The sequence below is a fragment of the Calypte anna genome, chromosome 2, assembly GCF_003957555.1.
Source record: "Calypte anna isolate BGI_N300 chromosome 2, bCalAnn1_v1.p, whole genome shotgun sequence".
In the NCBI taxonomy this organism is placed as follows: Eukaryota; Metazoa; Chordata; class Aves; order Apodiformes; family Trochilidae; genus Calypte; species Calypte anna.
The window spans coordinates 76,683,269-76,705,629 of NC_044245.1; the positions used below are offsets into that span (position 1 = coordinate 76,683,269).

The window sequence follows — 22,361 nt, forward strand, 5'->3', positions numbered from 1 at the left end:
TGCATTCTCTCTCTCTTAAGATGTTTTTTTCCATTTCTACCATTTATGTGATCTTGAGGCTCGAGCATGCAATGTTTCTTTAAAAAACAAAGGAAAACTAATCTATTCCAACCCAAAGAACACATTATCTTTAGTGCTAGAAGGAATGGTTAAGATTTCTGTTCTGCATTGAAAGTATCAGGGTCATATATTAAAGCTTGTGTTTTGGGTTTGGTTCTTTTTTAAAAGATTCCTCCTTCTGGTCCCTCTGGTTCTCTCTGGTGCCTGTTTAGTAACTTTTATATTTATAATGGCTTAATTTGACATATCTATGGCCAGCTGGATTGTTGAACTCATAATATTTTTTTAGAATTTGTATTAGCAGAGCATACTTTGAAAAGATTTCCATTAACTAGTTTATATCTCAGACATGCCTCTATGATCATCCAGAGAACAAGGGAAAAATGACCTGACATTTATGTCCAGTTTTCATGGAATATAAAATTAGAGGAAAAACCAGCTCTGAAGCATACAGAGCAGGGGTTCATAAAAATAAACATCCTTCACCTATTTTATGGAGAAAACTCCTTTAATCTGTTTAATAGTATGCAGTAATGCTGTTCAGTTAAATGTATTTTTGTTAAGCAAAGATTGCATTCTGATGTCTTCTGCCTGGCAGTAACTTGAACCTGTTATTATGATGCCTTTTAACAGTCATCAAAATGGCACAAATTTGGCTCCACACCAATGGCAGCACCTTAGCAATGCAGAACAGCAGGTGTTGCTGAAATCCAATGCAAAAGGAAGAATGGATGTCACAAATCTGCCTTGCCTTGTTCTTGCTGACAGACTACCTTGTGCTAAAGTGTAAAGGCAGGAACAAGACAATGAGGTTGACAATGCCTCAGGCTTCCATGTACATTTGTGAGTAAAATCAGTTCTACCTATAAAGATTTTCTGGATTCACTATTTATAAATATATATATATAAAGGTTGATATTGGATGCATTAAATGCAAAATTACTATTTCATTTTTGAAAGGTTTGATGCATCTTCATTGACACAGTTTCTTAGCTTTTCTCAGAGATTTTGTCATGGGAGTGTACTGTGTTTAAAAAATATTCAGTTAATTTTCTTCATATTTCTGCTCTTGCCGCACTTACACTTACACTTTCTCTGGTCCAACAGTCCCTGCTCAACAACTCATGCAAACCTGCCTTTCTTCTCCCTAGTTCCAGTCTCCTTGATGAAATTAATCTCTTCTTATTTCATTTCCAGTCCCCCTTCCAGGGACGGGGGAGAAATTTCCATTATCCTTGTCTCAGTTCTTAAAAACCCATCTTTCAACCCTATCCTGACTTTCCAGGCAGCATCCATCTATTTCAGGTCGTTTCCCCCCTTCACACTGCCAGGGTGATAAACGCCTCTTTGGTTTGCCAAATCTCAACCTTGCCAAACTACAACCTCCAAAAGATCTGAGTATGCCCCTTTTCTCCCTGATCAGGGAGCTGGAGATGTTAAAAGACACACAACGTAGCTGAATTTGGGTAAATTTTAACTGGGATATCAGTGAGACACATCCTTGCCCCAAAGCTGACCTCCCGGCAAGGCTCACACTTTCACTCCCAAGGCCTTAGAGGAGATGAAGAGCAATGAACCATTTTCAAAGGAAAGGTCACCACAAGTTTAACATGAGCAAAATGACATTTCCTCCCAGCTTTATTTACAGAACCAGATGAACCATTTCAACTAACATTTCCAAAGCCCAGCATGAGAAGTTTCAGCATGAATAGATAAATTGACAAAATTATAAAAAGCTGAGGGCAGGTTGCTTTCCTGGAGAACACTGGGGGAAGAGGAACCATGTGCCAACTCTGTCAGAGAACTTTTCCCCTTTAAACTTACACTGGCAGCTGCAGGGCAGCCAGTCTGCACTCCAAACGGTCACTGTATTTCTTTTTAACAAGAGTCTGGACCTGTTTCAAGCCTAATGCTAAAATTAGGTCTTTCACTAGCTTTTTAATTTTCCAGTTCAAAGGCTCGAAGTTTTCAGAAACCATGTAAGCCGCTAGTGAAGGTTACAGTCTGGGCCACAGTTCTGAGTCCAAGATGTCCAACAGAAGCTGGTTTGCATTTTATAGGAAGCCAGATGAACACAGCACAAAAAGACAAAAGTCTTGCACTTCATATCAATCTCATGCTAAAATCGGGGAAAACACAGTTCCTCTTTTTACAAAAGCCAAGGAACTGAGAAGGATGAATACCAAGATATAAAGCTTTGGCTATAGTCACAGCGCGTGGTAGTTAAGATGTGGCTTTTCTAAGAGACCTCTCTCTCCAGGACACAAATTATTCCAAAGACATAAACAACATGCCAACCTGACTGATGCCATTTATTGCTGCTTTCTTTGATGAGATCACCACATGCTACTGCAGAGCAGAAGCAGCCTCAGTGCCTGAGCCCCAGTTTTATGGTTCAAGCATCAACAAAGTTTCTGCTCAGGAAATTTATAGCCTTTGCTAGCCCCAGACTGAAACAAAGACACATCACTCACATGTTGCAACCTTCCCAGCAAACTCAGGTCCACATGCACTATTTTTCAGCTTCTTTTCTGGTCCTGTAATTTTGCAAGTAGATATAGGAAAAATATTAAAACTCACAACAGGAAAGCTGTATCAATAAGCTAAATTCAAATTTTCTTGAAATAAGTAGCAGTCTCAGAGTGCCAGCTCAAGCTGTGTAAAACTATACACTCAAAAATGTTTGGCTTAGAAAAAAATTACCTTAATTCATTTTCCACCAGTGCTCCCCAAAGTAAGCTTCTTAGGGTATTCAAAAGGCAACACTGCACTAGTAAGTGCTCTACCCTTTCAGTCATTACATTTTACTTTTTACATCAAAGATGTTAACTTGCTTTTAAACCAAAATAGAGGCCCTCCTGAAATTTTTATACAAGTGATTTTTATATACTGTTTTTTCTTTCACTTAGACTTCCAGTTACCGATTATGTTTCAGGGTTAGGAAATACCACATGAGGAAAGTCAAATTTTAAATAGACAGATATGGAAGGTCATAATTTATACAAAATTTTTTTTTCCTTTTTAATTCACCCACCTGGTGTTCTGATATGCTCACGTATCTACCTACCTTTCAAGGAAAGTTTTACAAGTATTTAATCTTTTCTTTTTCACCATAAGTTAATAAATCAGTGCAAATGACAATGCACGCTCATCAGTTACCAATATACTGCTTTATTTCTTGGTAGCAAATTAAGGCTTTATAGTGAGATTTGTACAGTACAGGCCAATTTAAACATTAGAAACCTTAAAAACCATGTAGCACTATTCACTCAATTTAGCATAGCCAGAAAAGTAGCACTTTTTTTTTTTTTTTTTTTTTAATAAACAATAAAATGTTACTAATTAGGCCTTATATTTTAAGAGTGCAAATGGTTCAAAATCCAACTATCCTCAGGAATGGACTTAATTTTTTAAACTATCTTTGGGGCCATTTTGAAATAAAGGATAAACAACAGAGAGTATAGCTGGCTTGTATAAAACATACCGTACTACTTGCTGAAGAAGTATCTCTAATTTAAAAAATACAGAAAGGAAAACCAAAGAGATACTAACTGGCCAAAAGGTAGCATCATCCCGTATTACTCACTGACCAGTAGTAGTAGCAATGACAAATTCATTTTCCATGGGCCTCTTTGCTTTAGCACAATCTGATTTATAATTCAGAGCTGATGACATCCTGTATGTTAAGAAACTCAAAATTGGAGGAACATACATAAGTTACAGGAATTTAAGCAGCAGCAGGACAAGTTCCCTCTGCAGGGACATGTCCAAACCATTGCTTTTTTGTAACGTGAGAAAGCATTGCTACAAGTATTTCCTCAGCAGTTATGTATTTTTTCTTGAGCATATGGATTTTCACTTCATATCAATGATTTTATTAGAGTTGTCTGGAGATGATGGAACTACTGCTTATGAAAACCAGACACGGTGCTTCCCTTTTTGTGTTCTCTACTGAGACATTTATAGCGTTTGAGCTGAATGTATGAATCCACCTGTCAGTCAGGCGCAGGGGGCCTGCCTGAAAATATCATCACCCTTAACGTGTCTGGCTTTCAGATCTGAGCATTACATGTGAAAATGCAGAGAAACAGCTGCCAGAAAACTGTGCAGAAAGTAACCATGAAACGAACACACGCTCTGGAGAAGGAGGCAATGAGATGGAGGGACCTCCAGACCATGAGAGTGCAAGGGGCTCCCCGTGTCTCAGGGCAATGCTGGTGTTTTGATTCCTTGTTGAACAGCAGCTGTTTCTCCAGCCTGATGGAACAGGCACAGACAAGGTCTCACAAAATCTAAATCTAATGTGAATAGCACTCCAAGCCCCTCTGTCACTGTGGGATGTTATCTAAAATCAGGCTATTTTTGAAGTCTCCACCTGTCCTTTGAACTGGAAGGCCACAGAAAAGTGTTGGGTTTCTATGTGTATTAAGGCTCATACCGAGTTTACCTCAATGCACGTGCCTGGTTTGCTCAGGAGGTGTCAACTGCAGTAGTGCTACAGCTGCTGAAGAGACAGAGTAAGAAACAAAACAAGACTTTCTGGTGACAGCTGCACAGCGATTTGGGACTGCCCCATGCGAGCCACTCCACAACTCCAACTTAAAGTCCCCAGTGTACTACAGTGTTGTCTCAGCTTGTCACAGAATTACAGCAGCTTTTCAGGCTGATTTGCTGGCTTTTCCCTTTGCCAGGCCACCAATATTTCATCTGTTGTCCTTCACTCATTTTCATATGTCACTGTTTATCAGACCCAGAAGTCCCTATCTGCTACCAGAGGGTGGTTCTACACATGCAGGAGGGGGCCCATTCAGAACTGAAGGCTGTAGGAGTGGATGATGCATGAGTGGCCTGGAGGTGACCTTTCCTACACAATTGGTTATGGGCACAATCTCCAGATTCATTCAGCAGAGTGCTCAGTAATGACCAGAAGGTCTTATTTTGCCTTAATCAAAAAAGTTTAAGAACATTACCCAGTATTTCCTGAGGAATTACCATGGATGACTACCAAAGAGAAATTACCTGGAGACAAGGAGATGTTTTATCAGTCATATTGGAAGACACTTATTGCATAGTCAGTTTCATGAGCACAGCTGGAATTCAGATGTATTCAGCACAGCTTAGTAGCATTTCCAAAGGAGGGATTATGTGCTATTTCCTTTGGAGGTAGCTACTGTGAACACTCATTGCTTTTGCATTAAGGCAGCCTCTCCACGGAGCCCCACTGCACCTTAAAAAAGTGATCATACAAAAAGCAAACAAAATAGTCCTCTAGACATGTCCCCCACCCCTCTCACCCACAGCATACAAGAAAAGCTGACTCCCGTGAGCTATAGAAAAGACAGCATTACTGAATATGGGAGCACGTGTTTATACATCAGTGTTTTTAATACTGCATTGTAACAACAGGTGGGGGGGTCCTTTCAGAAGAAGGCAGGGTTGGTGTGCTCTATAATACAGCGCTTGCAGTGTCGCTTCACGAATCGCAGAGCATCCACAGAGACATCACAGTCCTGCACATTCAACATCTGCAGGTCGAAACAGTTGGCAGCTACAATCTGCAGGCCCTGACCCGTGATGCTCTCGCATGATTTCAGGCTCAGTCGCTTCAGGTTGAAACAGTTGAGGGCTAGAAACTCCAGGCCGGTGTCTGAGACCAGGGGGCACTTGCCGATATCTAGGGATTTGAGTTTTGTGCAATTTTTGGCGAGGTACTCCACGCCATGGTCCGTGATGCCCTCGCAGCCCCGCGCGTTGAGGTAGCGCAGCTTGCTGCAGTACTTGGCGATGTAGCGGATGCCCACGTCCGTGATGCGGCCGCAGTGAGCGATGCTGAGGTACCGGAGGCGCGACTCCAGCTTGGCCACCTCCCGCATGCCAAAGTCACTGACGAAGCGGCAGTCGCTGACGCTGAGTTCCTTGATGGAGGTGCAGTAAATCATCAGGTAGCGGAGACCCTCGTCGGTGATGCGGACGCAGCGGCGCAGGTAGAGGTGGGTGAGCTGAGTGCAGTGAGCGGCAATGGTGTGCAGTCCCTCGTCCTCCAGGACGAAGCAGTCCGTCATGTCCAGGTAGCGAATGGAGATCTGCTTCCCGTGTAAGGGAGACAGCTTGATGGAGGCTTCCCGGGTCAGACTGATGCATGTGACTTTGGAGCAGCCTAAGTGGAAAAACACAGTGAGTTTAAGCCAGGACCCAAAAAAACACTCGTGCGGCAAGAGCAGAAACTGCCTGCTGGATGTGGTGAAGGTATCTGCATGCTGCAAGAGCAGAATCGTCCTGACTAAATAGCCTGAACTTGCTGTGATGATGAACTTCCCTATGCCACAGGAAAGAATACACTCCACCAAAGACAGTGAGGATACTTTGGGATTTTGAGCACCAGCAAAGAAACAGACCGATTTTGTCCATATCCCAAATCTAAAAAGACAGTCCTAGGTTTATCCAGGGACAGTCCATGAGGTGTTACTGCAGTATAAACCCGCTAACAATTTGAAAAAATAGTACAACATGACAGCTAGTGCAAATTTGTCATCAGAGGCAGTCTTGTTGCTGACTTGGCTGTGTTTGTAAACCAACATCAGAGCCTCTTGCACCATTCAACCCCATTATAAAAAAGACAAACCCCACCCACTCTCCAAAAAGCATTTGGGGAACAGATGTGAATCCACCCCCAAGTCTGCATTGTGGGAAAGATGCAAAACTGTGGCAAGAACATGTGCTTGCTGAGGGGTGGAGATTCAGGCAACCTAAGGAGAATGGGGAGACTCAGCAGGGGCCAGAGGACTGCTAAGGGCATGAGAGGATGTGAACTGATGCATAAAAAGCCTGTTTCAAGTGAGAAACTCTGACTACGAATGGAGGCAACTGGATGAGAGCAGAAACACCAGACTTTGCAAGGAAAGATTCAGATTGAAGGGAAAAACACACTCACACACTTCTCCCCCTTTTTAAGATCCACGCTGTGCATGGTGGTGAATGAAATCTTTTTTTGGAAAGTGCTATTTCTGTTGCAGTGCAATCTGTCAGTCTCCAGCTCCTGAAGACAGATTCTTCTCTGTTCCAAGTTCAGCTGGGCATTTTGCATTAGCACAGCCAGAAACAGATGCAAGGAAGAAGGGAGGGTCTATCTGTTGGTGATCAAGGCCTTTCTGTATTGCTGAAAGACTGGCCAACAGGAATTAAGTGACCCATGAAAAGCCAGAAAAGTTAGGGTGATGACCTTAGAGCTCTGTGAGCTCATTTCTTAGAGCTCCTATATGCTACACAAATACTGCAGTAAAGAGCATGAAAATGTATGGAGACCACCTTAAAAACTTGAATGACCCAAACCCATACTTCTTGATAGAACAGGTTCTCATTTGGAGACTTAGAGGAAGCTCTGAATATGCTTCAGTTCTTAAGCACAGAAAGGAAAAAAACCCCTTGAGATAATCCAGTGGGCTCACACAAATGGTATAAGCATGGGATATGGACTCAAAGCAGTTTGTCACCTGCAATTAGGTTTCCACATTCATCAGTTGAATTTGTAGTTGGATTTTTAATTTAGATTTCACATGTTCTGGGACACTGAAGCAAATAATTTTTTGAATTAAAAAATAATTTTTTGAATTAAAAAATTCAATAGACAACTTTTTCTTAAAACTGAATGCTTGCAATTTTCTCTTCAAGACTGTGTTGAAGATCCAGGTATGTTATGGTGCAAACTTTGAGAATATATTTGCCTTCAAATAAGTACTGCATACATACTCATTAATGAAAAGTGATTTTTCTAAAGGGAACCAGCGCAATACTAATGGTTTAAAAATTTCCCCTTGAATACGTGATACAAAATGCACCAGAGAAGTCCCCATCCTTGAGCTGCATTTCCACAGAGGAAGCTGAGACCTAGGCAGAGTTCTGCTGGATCTGACATAGCTGTGGCTATTGCACTTGCCTGAGGGGGTTCCAGGATTAAGGAATCAGTCTTGATGTTTTATATGCTGACCAGAATTCAATTTTAAAATCTGGCCAGGGGAGAATAAAGGGTTGATGAGGCCATGGAAAAGGTTCTGTCTGCTGAGGATCCAAGAAGGGAAAATGCTTTAATGACTGCAATTAGAAAGTGAATGGGCCAGAAATCTCACAGCAGGGTTGGAGTCACTGTACATCAGTAATCGCTGTTTTGACAACCTAAGCATTGTCTTGTCTACTTACTTTGGTTACACTGTAGAATATTTCATGGGAAGGGGATTCAAAAGGTCTCAGCAGAAAAAAAAAAAGAAAAAAAAAAAGAGTCCATGTTGATACAGAACTGCTTGATTTTTAGGCAGAATGACAGGTTCCTGGGTCTGTAACAATTTTTCTGTCCTAAATAATAAAAAAGGTAAAAACAAAGCTCTTGCAGCAGGATTTTCCATAAAGTATAACTGATTTTTAACAGTGAGGGGAAACTTCCAAACAGATGAAAAAAAAAGAAAATTGGCTAGTGTGTTAGATAATAACTTGCAGTCAAGCTCAACAAACTTCTAGAGATATCTCTAGATCTGTCCACAAAGTGGATGTTGAGAGTGATAAACCTTACATTGTGGAAAACTCTGAAAATTAATATGAACATCTGTTTTTGACATTAAAGGTTTTGGTATGTTACTGCTGCCAGGTAACCATCCAAGAGGGAGAGAGATTCAACTAAATGTACAAGTGCGAACTGAGTTTTAATTAACTAGCTACAAGTATAGTCTTATCCACCAGCACGTGTACCCAACTTTTCTAGCTCAGTATAAAAACAAATCAGTGAACCACTTCAGTCCTGCAAACCACTAGAAAACGTAGGTGCATGTCCTACTAACTGCTCCTTGGATTTGATTACAGAACTGATCTTCTCATGTTTAGCCCATGGTTAGCCTTCTCAGTTTAGCCCAGACTTTGCCCAAGGACCTAGAGTTCAGCTTCATTTCGGACAACTCCAGGAGAAGTCTGTACAGCAACCAAAATTGTGGCTTGAAATCTTATTCCTGTAATTCTTCTTTTAAGACATTCATCTATGAAAATAAATGACTTTTTTTTTTTTTTCTTGTCTTACCTTCTGTTTAAACACTTAGTACCCAAAGGGCAGCAAGAGAGAGATCTGCATAAGTACTTGTGGCACAGTCTGAGATGGGGCTCAGCAAGTGTTTTCAGCACTTTCCTTCATCCCACAATGCGACTGGTGAAAATCTGTGACTCTGCCCTGGGAAGAGGAAGACTTACAGCTACAGATATGTGGACTGCTTTCACTTTTTAGTTGGTAAGCCCAGAAATCACCGCTACTGTTTGAGAAAATGGGGAGGAGAAAGACTGAGAGAAATAAAAGTCACTTCTATAGGAAACATCCACAGAGATGAACAAGGTGATATTTTAAGAAACAGTTTGAATCTGCCCAACTGTTTCATTATTTGTTCAACCACAGCTTTCTCTTGCTCCATTTCCTTATGTGTTGCCCACCAAAGCAATCATACTTTCTTTTCCCCTATATCAATTTTCTCACTTCATGGAGTACTTCCTGGAACTGCCTTTTGCTGGTGCTGGAAGATGTCCCTCTCCTGACAATTCTGCAATTTGTTACTGAGCAAAGATGACACTTTGATAAGACTCCAAGAAGAGATACTCTGAGGAGGTGTCTTTCACCCTTCAGCAAAGAAAAAACGAATGGGACATAACTGGTAGGATTAAAATAGTTCTTGTGGATAACAGAGGGTTGATTTTTGTTTTCCTTTCCTAGTTTGTTTGTTGTTTGGTTTTATTAAAAAAAAAGAAAAAAGAAAGAAAAAAAAAAAAGAGTCCATCATTGTCACACACAATATGAAGATATGCACGTTACACATAGTATGAAGACTCACTCTTAACTTGGCAAGTTTGCTGTGGTGTATTCTGCCTTGTGGCCTTTGCTACTACTGAGGTCACTGCTAGCCCTAGCAGAGAGCATTCTATTTACTTAGGTGTAATCACGTCCCATCCTTCTGCACATGCCACCAAGTTCAACATTGCATGTAAAACACGTGAACAATGAACTTTCTCAGGGATGATCATTACATACCCTGACACACTGTGCAGCAACGCTTCAAAAAATCAGGGACCAACAAAAAAAAAAGAAGTAGAAAACACCTTTATATATTTTATCTCAGCCAGATAGAAGAAGGGTAAAATAGAATCCAGCTTCTAAAACATCCTCCATAATTGCCCATGTCAGAATGAAAAAAGCAGGCTCAAAAGAAGACCCCAGAGATCAAATATCCTCAATTTGCATATGTAGGGATATGCAGCAAAAGCTGTGTCTGTACTCACACACCCTAACTTCTGAAAATTTTCAAAACCAGGATTTTTCCTGTGTCTGCTCCCAAGAGGAAGGACAACTTATAAAAATGGGTGATTAAAATTACTGCCCTGTCCCACAGATGAGACAAAATTCAAGAAAGAGAAGCCCCCTACACATTTTGGATCAAACTGAGGAGCTTTTAGAGACAGATACCAGCTTCTAGGTCTGAAAGGGAAATCACAAATGCAGACTGACCCCAAAAGATCATATTTCAAGATTTGGTATAATCTTTTTATTTTCCCTGCTTTTGAAAATCCCCTGTTAGATCTGTATTATAGCCATCAGCAGAAGCTGTGGAGCAGAGCATTTTCAGCCACCTGCATGGGTATCCCCAGGTACACTCGGTGTGTCAGCTCACAGACTGGTGTGGCAAGGCAACTCACCCTAAACTCAGCAATTCTACTTCTCCTGTCTCTCTAGGCCCAGCATAATCCAGCCATTCAAATCTCCATACCACCTGAGAGGATGTAGTAATAAAAGCATAAACATGCCTGGGCTACAGCCAGCCTTGAAAGTAATATGTAACTCTCAGTCTAGATCACGCAGGCACAGACAGTTTTTTCCTGGTGTTGGGGATGCTTCAACCTGAATGACTGGTTAGCAGTCTGAAGGTAATGTCAGGATGTACTGAAGTAATTTATCTGCAAGGTCACTGTGAACAGAGGCTCCCATGGAGTCCCACAGAGACTCCTTATCACCTGCCATTTTCAGAGAGAAATCACAAAAAGTGGATAATTCTGATCCGCCGCTATTTGCTTTGATGCCTTCCATGACATACTGCCATCCTAGAAACACTAGGTGAAAGATTTGGATAAATCAGTTAAAAAACCCATAAGAAATAAAAAAAACAACACAACACAAAACAAAACAAAACAAAAAGAAGAGGCGGCTCAGGGGAGACCTCATCGCTCTCTACAACTACCTGAAAGGAGGTTGTAGCCAGGTGGGGGTTGGGCTCTTTTACCAAACGACTTTCAACAAGACAAGAGGACACAGTCTTAAGTTGTGCCAGGGGAGGTTTAGGTTAGATATTAGAAAGAATTTCTTTACGGAGAGAGTGATCCGTCATTGGAATGGGCTACCCAGGGAAGTAGTGGATTCTCCGTCCCTGGAGATATTTAAAAAGAGACTGGATGTGGCACTCAGTGCCATGGTCTAGCAACCGCAACGGTGGTTCAAGGGTTGGACTCGATGATCTCTGAGGTCCCTTCCAACCCAGCCAATTCTATGATTCTATGATTCTATGAAAACAAAAACAACAAAAAAAACCCCCCCAAAAAAACCAGTGCACACCAGATAGGCAACCTTGGAAAAATCAGGGTTTTGAGTACGAGTGACTCAGTATTGCTTCCTGTCTCCACTTTGTCCTGCTTATTGCCATTAGTACCTCTGCAATGGGAAATCTGGTCTGGCAGATTAATAACAACATCAGACTGATAAAAAGTGAGATCACAAAATAAGTATTAAACATCAAATTTACGTCAGTGCTCCACTTGGCTGCATCCTTTCAACTAGGTGCCAACCTATTTGCAGAGAGGAACTTCTGTGTGACTGACCTTGGGAAAAAATATCTTGTATCCCCAGAGCATATCTGAGGGCAATTGTCCAAAGTATCTGTGCTGACCATAACAGCTGCAATGATACAGTGTAACTGTTAAAAAAAAAACAACAAAGAAAAAGCAAACAAAAAAATCCAACAAACTAAAACAACTTAAAAAAAGTAATCTAGCTAGCCAAAGTCTGCTTAAAGTAGCAAGGAAACAAGGGGACCTTAAAATTTAACTAGGGATGACAATTTTGTTTCATACCCAGTCTAGCACTGCTTCTGAGCTTTTGCTCAAGCCACTCATTAGATTACACATTAAATATATAAATCTACATAGAAATTACATATATAGATATATAATTATATATAAATACTATATAAAAATATATAATTATATGTAAATATATAATTATAATTACATATATAAAACAATTTCTGCACTAACAGTTACACTTTACTGTATGATGTACCACTAACTGCAACATGGGCCCTTGTAAGGATTCTTGGTGCAAAAATCTATGAAAAGTACTCATGCTATTTGAATGAGCCACCTCTGCTAGCTCCTCTCCATCAGAGGATGCTTGGCCACTCAAGAAGTGCTGCTGGCATTTGTGGCACTGGGATTCTGGTGGTGCTGGTCTCCCCAGTACCATGTTAGGAGCCTGGCATTCCTGCTTCAAAAGACACCAGAGAATGGGTAAGTGTGCAGTGATGGTGTCAGGGGTCTGCCAGGCTTCTAGACTCAGAGGCATCTGAATTGAAATATTTCCTGTTACCTGAGACGTCCAGGTGTTCCAGGTTTGGGCACAGTGACACGACATCGAAGACAGCCTCATTGGAGATATTGTAACAGCCAGACACCTCCAGCCTCCTCAGTTCTGGACAGCACTGGGCAATGGTGTAGAGTCCTCTGTCCGTGAGCCGCCTGCAGCCACTAACAATTACCGTCTCCAACATGAGACATACGTTGGGGGTATCCTGACAAAGCCTCCGGGTCAGCACTTTCAGAGCCCTGTCGACGTTGATGGTCTCGCCAGTCAGGCGAATCGTCCTCCAGAGCCGGGGGTCCCAGGCGATGTTGTACCAGCGGCGGCACACCCGGGCGCAGCGGCACAGCTGGTTGGTGGGGAGGAAGGAGAAGATCTGGATGATGGAGTGGTCGGGCAGCCGGTCTATGTTAGCCTGCTCCTTCTGGTGCTTGGAGGCCAGCCGGATGAGGGGATGAGTGAGTCGGGTCGGAGGAGGCGAGTGGACCATGGCAACAGTTTCCCCAGTGACTGAGGATGAGGATGTCGACGAACCTCTGCCATTCTGGAAACCGGGGGAATTCGGTGGGAATATTAATGCTGGGCTGGGTGTACTGAGCGTCCGCATGCTCAGGTCGGAGTCTGGAAGACAAAACACACGATTGCAGTAAAGCGGTGAGCAGACAAAGGGCTCTGGGCAGCAAAGCACCCTGCTAGCACATTTGTTCATAGCACATGAGAGGCTTCAGGGTTTGTGGGGTGTTAAACAGTCAATTTTACCAGTGAGAGTGAGGAAATGTATTTTTAAAACTATCAGAAAACGTAGCCTAGAAACACTCTTTGCTTCAGTGTTGGGTACCTGACAGAGATGCACCCCTTAGCTGTGCTGTCAGTCATGCTAGCAAAACAGGGGCTGCAAGGTCAGAGGCCCATAAGGAAGAAGAAGTGGCAGTGGAAGTCCAGGAATTTTAATTCTTTATACTGTCAACTAAACACTGCGAGAAACAAGTACATTGGAATCGCAGCCTTTTTCAACAGAGAGTAACTTTCCATATCCTTGGCACTACCTAGGCAGCAGTGAGCTGTTAGGGTGGGAATGCTGTGGCCCTTCACCTCTCAGCTCCTTCAGACATTCAGTGGGAGGCCAAAGAAGAGATCACAAAGCAGCTGCTACTTTCTTCACCAGGCCTGGGCAGGTATGAAAAGTACAACCCTGAACAGTTATTTTCATTGTGTCATTAAATAGGTGCATTTTTCATTCATGAAAAATGAGACTCAGCAGTTCAGCCAAGAGCCCAATGACTAGCTCTTGAAAGGGGGTTGGCTGTACCTCTTCATGTGCATGTAGAGAGTACTCCTAGCTGATGGACTAGAGTGAACTTCAGTTGGATTTTAAAAAAACAAGCCCAGGAAAGTAAGTGGTGAGGAAACGGCATGCCTGGAAACTTGTTACAGAGCTGTTGCACAACTTTTACACCTCTTTTGCTGAGGTTAATTGTAACAATGCAAGCATTCAACCTCTCCAAAAGTTCCCCCCAAACAATTTACTACTTATTTACCTACTTTATTTCACCTCACTGGCAAAAAAAGAGGCACAAATATAGAGGGCCTCTGCTACTTAGAAAGGTTGCATTTCCAAGCATTTCAGTTATTTTCCCTCTGTGCTGACGTTCTGGCCTACAAGTCATCTCCACTCCTGCTCTCACTTCTCCAAACAAAGCAAGCAAAAGACTGGAGGAGAACTAGGATATAATTTTGATAGTCAAGGGAATGCCATGAGCAGTACATTTAGAGACCCTAAGGTACATCAGCAGTATGCTACACACGGTGCAACCAGTGTATGAGAGAGGAATGCTGCTGCTGAGCACACTCCTTCCATCTCTGACCTCTCAGTACTGATCTCAACAGAAATTATTTATGAAAGAAAGCAAAAACCAGAGATTAATACAGGAACCACAGTTCAGTGCCCAGTAGAATAACAAGTACCATGAACTGAGTAAGAAAAGTAGTTTTAAACCATCAGGCCTTCCTCCATGTCACATCTTCTACTATCACTTCCACGTTCAGACATTTCAAGGAAGCATGCAAAGCCATCTCCTTAAGTAACACCAATTCTACAGCTTGGTGACTGGGACAGCATAGGTAGGAGCTAAGCAGGGTAGAACCAGAAATACATTTAACAAACCTGCCCAAATCTGGGTTTAGGCATAGCTTAAAAGTAGATACATTTTAGATTAATATGATCACCAAACTAAATAAATTCTGAACTAATTTGATCAGTGAATTCCACAGGAATTTCTCCATCAAGCTTTTAACTTAGCCTGGCACAGGCATGCTCTGATCTCACTAGCTACAACAGCAGCAAACAACAGACCTGCATTTTGACAGCATGCCTGCAAGAGGGAGAGGCATAACTATTTATTTAGCTGAAGAACCCCAAATCCAGCAATTTGCCCAAGATCACCTAGTTCAGTAGCAGAGAGATGAAAGTCATCTCACCCTGTGAAGGAAAAACCTACACTACCCACCTACTTCTCTCTTTCTCTTTCAGTATCTTGTTTTACTTTGACAGAAAGTCAGTATTTCAGCAAGTGACAGGAAAAACATTTTCTATACGTCTTCCAAGTCTATGCTATGGCTATGTGGACATAATCCAGGAATTTGTGTATTTTTGAGCAAGAACTGTATCTTAATGCAGAGTGGGCTTTGCAGACACTCTTGTCCCCTTTGAGACCTCCTAATACCCCTTCGGCGGCTATTCCAAATAATTAAATAGAGGAGTGTTATTTGGAAAGCATCTGGGATATGTTGGTACTTTAAAAATGAGATTCACAGCTGGAGAGAAAAACAACAAAACAAAAACACCAGCAGCAAGCACCTGCTCCACAGACCACTTAGGCAACAGCCCTCTAAATTAATTTTTGCAAGGACTTACCATATGGATTACCACCTTCATATTATCATCAAAACCTCCTGCCTGAAGCTGTGCAGGAGATGGGGCAGACTTGGAGCTTCTACTTTTTGCTCTTTTTTTGAGGTTTTATGACAAGGATGCTTCTAATATAAAAGGATACATGTTTTTCAAGTGCTGCATATATCTTCAATTAATACATATATCTGACACCATGGATTCCTCTCCTTTCTTTTTACTTTTTCATTTGTTTTTTACACAAACAAGCACAAAAAGGCTAAACAAAATGATACAGATAAAACCTACAGAACAAATACTTCTTTCTACTCTGCTAAAAAGATGGCCTAAAATCAAAAGCAAAAGGTTTCATTTTTTAACATCTGCTATAAACAATTCTTAGCAATATGGGCATGGTTACCTCCTATAAGTGAATCTTCCAGAGTATTTTGAAAACTGTTGAAAACACCTAAAAATTGGTGCAGGGTTACATCCTTCCCTACTCTCCATTCCTACTAAAGTATAAAAAAGCATTTCATAATCCACGATTCTCTTCCCCTCCTCTGGTGATCAAAGCACCAAGCTAATACAGCTAATATCCACTCCTTTTGGATAAAACATGGCATTCCTTCATCACTCCTGGGCACTCTGCAAATAACCAATACCTTAGGCAGTCTGAATGCATAATGAATTACCAAAATGTGTTTTTTAACTTAAACCTAGAGCTAAAAAGGGTTTGACCTTCTGCTTCATGGGTATGCTTCGTGCTTGCTTCATGCTCTATTAATTCTCTCCTTTGTATAGCCGTTCCAGATGTGCATCCTTTGTGTATTTCCTTTACTATAAGTCCTCAAGGTGTGTCATGTGAAATTTGCTCCCTTCACCTTTGGGCATGGGCTTCCAGACAGACACCTACACACGTATCCACACACACATCCCACCTCCACACCCCAAAGTATTTTGGTAAAAGACTGTAGTGTTGTCAGTATGTTTAAACAAGAGAGTCAAGACAGCATTACTGTGCTGCTGAGCCTGTAATGCAATATGCTCTCAGACAGGAATTTTGCTGGTAGCTCAGCTAAACTCTGTACAGAGGTATTCCTGCTTACTGTTCATTGTATACCCCTAGAGGGAAAAGAAAAAATTAGCAGGTGAGTCCAAGAGCTTTCTGCCAGTATAAACTTGGAAAGCTTTCTGCTAGCATTCAAAACTTGGTCTACTGTACATTTTCCAGGTTTTTCAAAGTATTGTTAGGAGGGGCTTCCTATAGCACTATCTGAATCCCTAAGGGTTCCTTCGAATTTTGTTTGTCACCTTTTACTGAATGCAAGCTAACAGGCTGAGTCAGTCTGAGACAGGGCAACTTAATGACAGTGTGACATTAATAAGCACAGTCCTGCAAGTGGAAATGAAGTAACTGATTTTCATTCTGAATGAAAATCACCTTTATGCATACATGTCATGTGCAAGCATTTCTTATCCTGAAAAAGAACCCCCAATTGTTTAAATTTTAGTCATCTTAGAAAGTTAAAAACAAATCAGAAAGCAGTCCTGTGCTTCCCTCACTACCTCTTTTACCCCTTTCCCTCCCTGAATGCCATTTTTTTTTGGTGCAAGAAGCTTTTTATTAAAGCTTTACTTGGGCTCTGAAAATTGTTTGTTGATGTAAGAGAAAATTTCTTAACAATCTTTAAAGAAATCTCAAATGATGCCTGCCAGAAACAGAACTATAAAAGCTGACATAGAGGGAGAAAATGCACTGGAGGGAGTTTTCTTATTTTATTAGGAATCTGACTTATTTCAAAGGATTTTTTCCCACAAGTTTGTTTCTCAATTAATACATACATATGGGGGAAAAGAGCCCTTTAAATTCTCATCACTCTCTACAATTCCTGAAAGAGGGGTGCAGTCGGGGGGGGGGTGTCAGTCTCTTCTCCCAGGCAGCCATCAGTAAGACAAGAGGGCATAGACTTAAGCTCTGCCAGGGGAGGGTTAGGTTGGATATTAGGAAGAAATTCTTTACAGAGAGGGTGATCAGACACTGGAATGGGCTGCCCAGGGAGCTGGTGGATTCTCCACCCCTGGAGGTTTTTAAGAAGAGACTGAATGTGGCACTCAGTGCCATGGTCTGGTAACCACAGTGGCAGTGGATCCAGGGTTGGACTTGATGGTCTCAGAGGTCCTTTCCAGACCATGTGATTTGGTGATTCTGTGATTTAAACCAAGATCTACTCCCTGTTCCTTCTGGCATTGACAACAATACGCAGTCTCTGATTTCGGAAACATATAGAGAAAAAAATGTTCTATTTTCATTAGTCCAGGAATGCACACTAACATGAGACACTCCATGCCCAGACCCAAACATGGACTTTTTAAGACTGAAGCATTTTCCATGCTTAAAGCACGACTCCATTCAACCACACCTTTCACTATGGTATTACGGGTGTGCCTTTTTAAAAGTGAATCCTATACCAAGCTCCTCAAGTTAATACAATCAAAATGAAAAGTTTAGTAAATATGAATCAAACTTCAGTTTCAAAGGATCCTTTGTCTTCATCTGCTGTAATCACTAAAGTTTTTAGCAAAACTAAAGCAAGATTTAAATTTAACTATGTTCAGGCTCTGAAAAGTTAGTACAGCTGAGAAAAAAGCAATAGGCATTTTGGTTGAAATGTTAGATACAAAATAATGTGTACAAAAAGCATTTACAGATAGTATAGGAACATCACTTAGCATCTCTTCAATAACAGTGTTCTGTATATTTTACATACTTTAATAAGTGCAATATGGGAACAGGCTTCACATATTTAGCACGATATCATCAACTTGGTGCATGCCAAGGAAGTATTCCTTTTAGAAACTGCAGAATGTGGGAGCTTAATGGTTGTAGCAGCTACAGTCTACAGTGCCAAGGGGAACAGAAGCAGCTAACAGGCTTCTATGGGGGAAAACTGTGGGCTGATTCAAGGAGAGACTGGTGAACTTGACAGATATAAAATATGGCTGTGTGCTCATAGAGGAGAACAGGAAAAGGAGTTAGCTAGGATAGCAGGCTATAACAGGGTTGTTGCTTTCTGAAGCCCCGGGCACAGATGAAGTCCCAGAAAAACATTCCTACAAAAGAGTTTCTTCCACATTGCAAACATCCTCAGGCATTTCTCTCAGGCTAAGCTACCCTACTGACCAAAGTTTCTCCCAGCTCCAGGAGGCTGGGAGAAGCCAGGGAGCCTGTGGTAGTGAAGAGGCAGCTGGAACAAAACACTGCAGGGATACAGTGGTCAAGTATGCCAAAGGAAAAAGATTGCTTGATGGAGATACCTATGTGATTTTGCAACCTTTTACAATCAAGAACATATGGAATGAGAAACGGAGTTGGATGAGCTCTCTTGTCTCTCTCCAAGTACACGAAGAACACTTAAGCCATCCCCTATGTGCCTGTCTGCCCTGTTCTTAATTTCCAGGGACAGCTCGCTGAGGTTCCTGTTCCAGTGTTGTCACCATTTCAAGTTTCTGTGTTTCTCCTCTTGTCCAGCTCATGCAAGAAGCTGCTTCTTGTCCCTCTCTTAGTGGCTGCGAAGAATGAGAGGTGTCCACTCTTCCTGCAAGGACTTCTCATACGCATTTGAAAAAACTTCAGCCCTTCCTTCCTAATCATGTCACTAATATTCTCAGTTTCTCCTAGTTTTCCTTTAAATTTTCTCCAATCTGTGTGCATTTCTCTTAAAATCCAACACACACCATTGCACCTCACCATCAGCATCTAAAGAGGAGTCCTTCCCACCTATATTTTACAGAAACCATGTTATTGACCTTCCAGATTTCAAAAGTCTCTGAAGGATGATGCATTCAGTATGTGATTCAACATCCTGCTTGTATTTCCATGTGTCATACAGCTGCCTGGCCATTTCTTTTCTTCATTCATGTTTATATAATCTATTCACCTACCCCACACCTGTCTCCTTAGAGAGTTGTATGTTTCTACTCTCCATAATTTTCTACTTTTTCATGAGCGTTTTGAGTACTAAGAAACCTTAAATTGTGCTCATTTTCAATTTTTAAAATAAACTGCTGGTCCAGTGTCATAAATATCAACCCATTCCTCTGTATATTGGTAATTTTCTCTCAAGGAAGTTCAAATAAGTGGCTTCAGGATTGGGATGGAAAGTCTAGCAACATATTAACAAATACTGTAAGGCATAGCAGGGCAAATCCCTAAAGGGTCCTTCTTGCAACATCATCACAGTTGACAAAGTATTAACTATGCAGTATACTGTTTTCTTTGGGTGGTCACCTTATGATGATTTAACTTAGTCTGCATTTCACTGTCTACATAAACAAAAGTCTAAATAAACCTGAGATAGGCTACAGCTACCGTTTCCCTCTCACCAGACAATTTATTCTTATCAACACAGAAAATTACATTGAAAAGTAAGGTCAAAGGAACAAAAAACTTTGACAATGATGAAAACTGACTTCTTATCCTGTGATGTCATACAAGTCTCTTTTTGAGAACAAAGACCTGCAACAAAACTTAATCTTTCAGTATAAGAATGAGCAGCCTTGGAGCTCATGAAGTAATCACAACCACATGCTCCTGGAAGGAAGTTCCACAGAACTTTAAATAACCTTTTATACTTTAAAAAAACCTTTCTTTAGAATATAATAAGAAACTGTACCTATTGTACAAGACTAGAGGAATTGTTACAAGACCATGTGGAAGAGGGATATGTTAACTTAAATCTGAAGCCATTTTATAGTAGTTTCTGTGTGACATTTTACACCTTGGATTATACTAGTGTAACATCCCTATGATGTCAAGCTCTAGTTTTCTTTACTCTATAAACTCCTCCACACACAACACAGGAAAGACAGCTGTGGAAGTGAGTCCAGAGTGGGGCCATGAAGATGATCAGAGTGCTGGAGCACCTCTCCTATGTGGACAGGCTGAGAGAGTCAGGGTTGTTCAGCTGGAGAAGAGAAGGCTCTGGGGACACCTCCTAGCAGCCTTCCAGTACTTGAAGGGGGCCTAGAGGAAAGCTGGGGAGGGAGAGGGGTATGTAGTGATAGGACAAGGGGTAAAGGCTTGAAACTGGAGGAGGGTACATTTAGGTTAGACATTAGGGAAAATTCTTTAATGAGAGTGGTGAGATACTGGAAAAGGTTGCCCGGAGAAGCTCTGGATGCCTCATTCCTGGAAATGTTCAAGGCTAAGTTGTGTGGGGCTCTGAGTGACATGGTCTGGTAGAAGATGTCCCTGCTCATGCAGGGGGGGTGGACCTAGATGACCTGAAAGATCCCTTCCAATAAAAACTGCTCTATAATTCCATTATTAAATCAATGTAATTTAGAATAGTTCAAATATCCTCCCTAAAGTATATAGGCCTAGGTTAAAATATAGAGGCCTAGACAGGCAGCTAATAAAAAAAAAAACGCCTTCTGTAAACAAGTGGAAAAGGTAAAGTCAATCCCAACTCAGCTTGGCTTAGCCCAGCTTCTTCTGCATCGTCCTGTGAGATACCTGCCAGTGCCCACCAAGTGTCCCAGCTGAGGAGTCACACCAAAGCAGATGAAGCCTCAGGCTTCTGGTGCAATGGAATGAACAGTCATCTCCTCTCTTCCACTCCATATATACATATCATACCCCTCTACCAGCTAAATTATCAGGAGTGATAAAACAACAATAAAAATGCCAACAGAAAAAGGAACATGACCCTCTTCTATAAAAACTGCTTGGTTACTATATCTTTGCTCACTTTAGGGTGAGCTAGGTGAGCTCTTTTCAATCCTGTAGGAGAATTACATGGAGATGGTAAGTTTTCCAGGCTTTTACAAATCAGCAGAAGTGTTTACTCCCAGACTAAAGCTTTTTCAGACTGAAAGCAACTCCATCAAGAACTGGATTCTGTAGGATGGCCATGGATTACAGAAAATAAGCAGAACTGTGCAAATCATAACTGACGTTCAGCCTTCAACACCTGCTCCTGATCAGTGCAGATCCATTTACAATTCAGTGTCCAATGTTTATTTCCTTTCCCAGGAATAAGAGTCCTTCCAAGGGTCCTGCTAGCATTCTGGCAAGCCCTCACTTTTTTTGTGAGAAAATACCTCTTTTCTAGTGTTGCATCCCTCCTCTCTTTTGACACATGTCCAAACTGAGAAAGCAAAGCTCATCTCCAGGGCTTTTTGAAGGAATGACAGAAAACTTCAATTAATCTGCAGTTTTACATTTCTTACAAATCCACAACACTCCCATGATGCTTACATGCAAAGGAATACATTCAGCAAAGAGTTGGTCAAAGCCAGTCCCCCAAAGAATCATCTCTGGGACCCCAGTGAGAGGAACACTCCATGAGGTATACAAGAAAAGAAACATAAGCCTCCAAAGGAGAAACCCAGGACAATGGCAGAATCTAATTTATCCAACACCTCTCTAACAGGGATACATAAATGAAGGATTTTTCGTAATAAACACTTCATGTTGTAAGAGCCCTGGAGTGACAGTGAGCAGTCCCCTCTTCTGTTACACAATATTCATACAGCAATGCACTGAGCAAGCACACAATGCTGACTCAGAACTACAAGGATTAAAATTTTCTTTAGGGGAAATTCAGGAGTTAAATCAGGAAAGAGACATGGTCACTGGTTGCTTTTACCTACTAGCAAATGGAACTGGCTCAAGCCCAAGTGCACTAAGTTATGTGGATTCCTGACCACCAGTGTGAAGCAGACCCAGACTGTGTCAAAACAGATGGTACTTACTTACAACTTAAA

At 41.5% G+C, this 22,361-nt stretch overlaps 1 protein-coding gene across 2 annotated transcripts in view; it reads right to left on the reverse strand.

Moving 5' to 3' along the window:
• Positions 1-3,288: 3,288 nt before the first annotated feature.
• FBXL7 (F-box and leucine rich repeat protein 7) overlaps positions 3,289-22,361 on the reverse strand; it is a 169,003-nt gene continuing 149,930 nt past the window's right edge. For both annotated transcript variants that reach the window (XM_030446405.1, XM_030446406.1), the window contains exons 3-4: positions 12,713-13,324; positions 3,289-6,217 (exon numbers count right to left, since the gene is read on the reverse strand). In XM_030446405.1, coding sequence (XP_030302265.1) covers positions 5,481-6,217; positions 12,713-13,324 — 1,349 coding nt within the window. In that variant the 3' untranslated portion in view covers positions 3,289-5,480. The remainder of the gene's footprint in view (positions 6,218-12,712; positions 13,325-22,361) is intronic.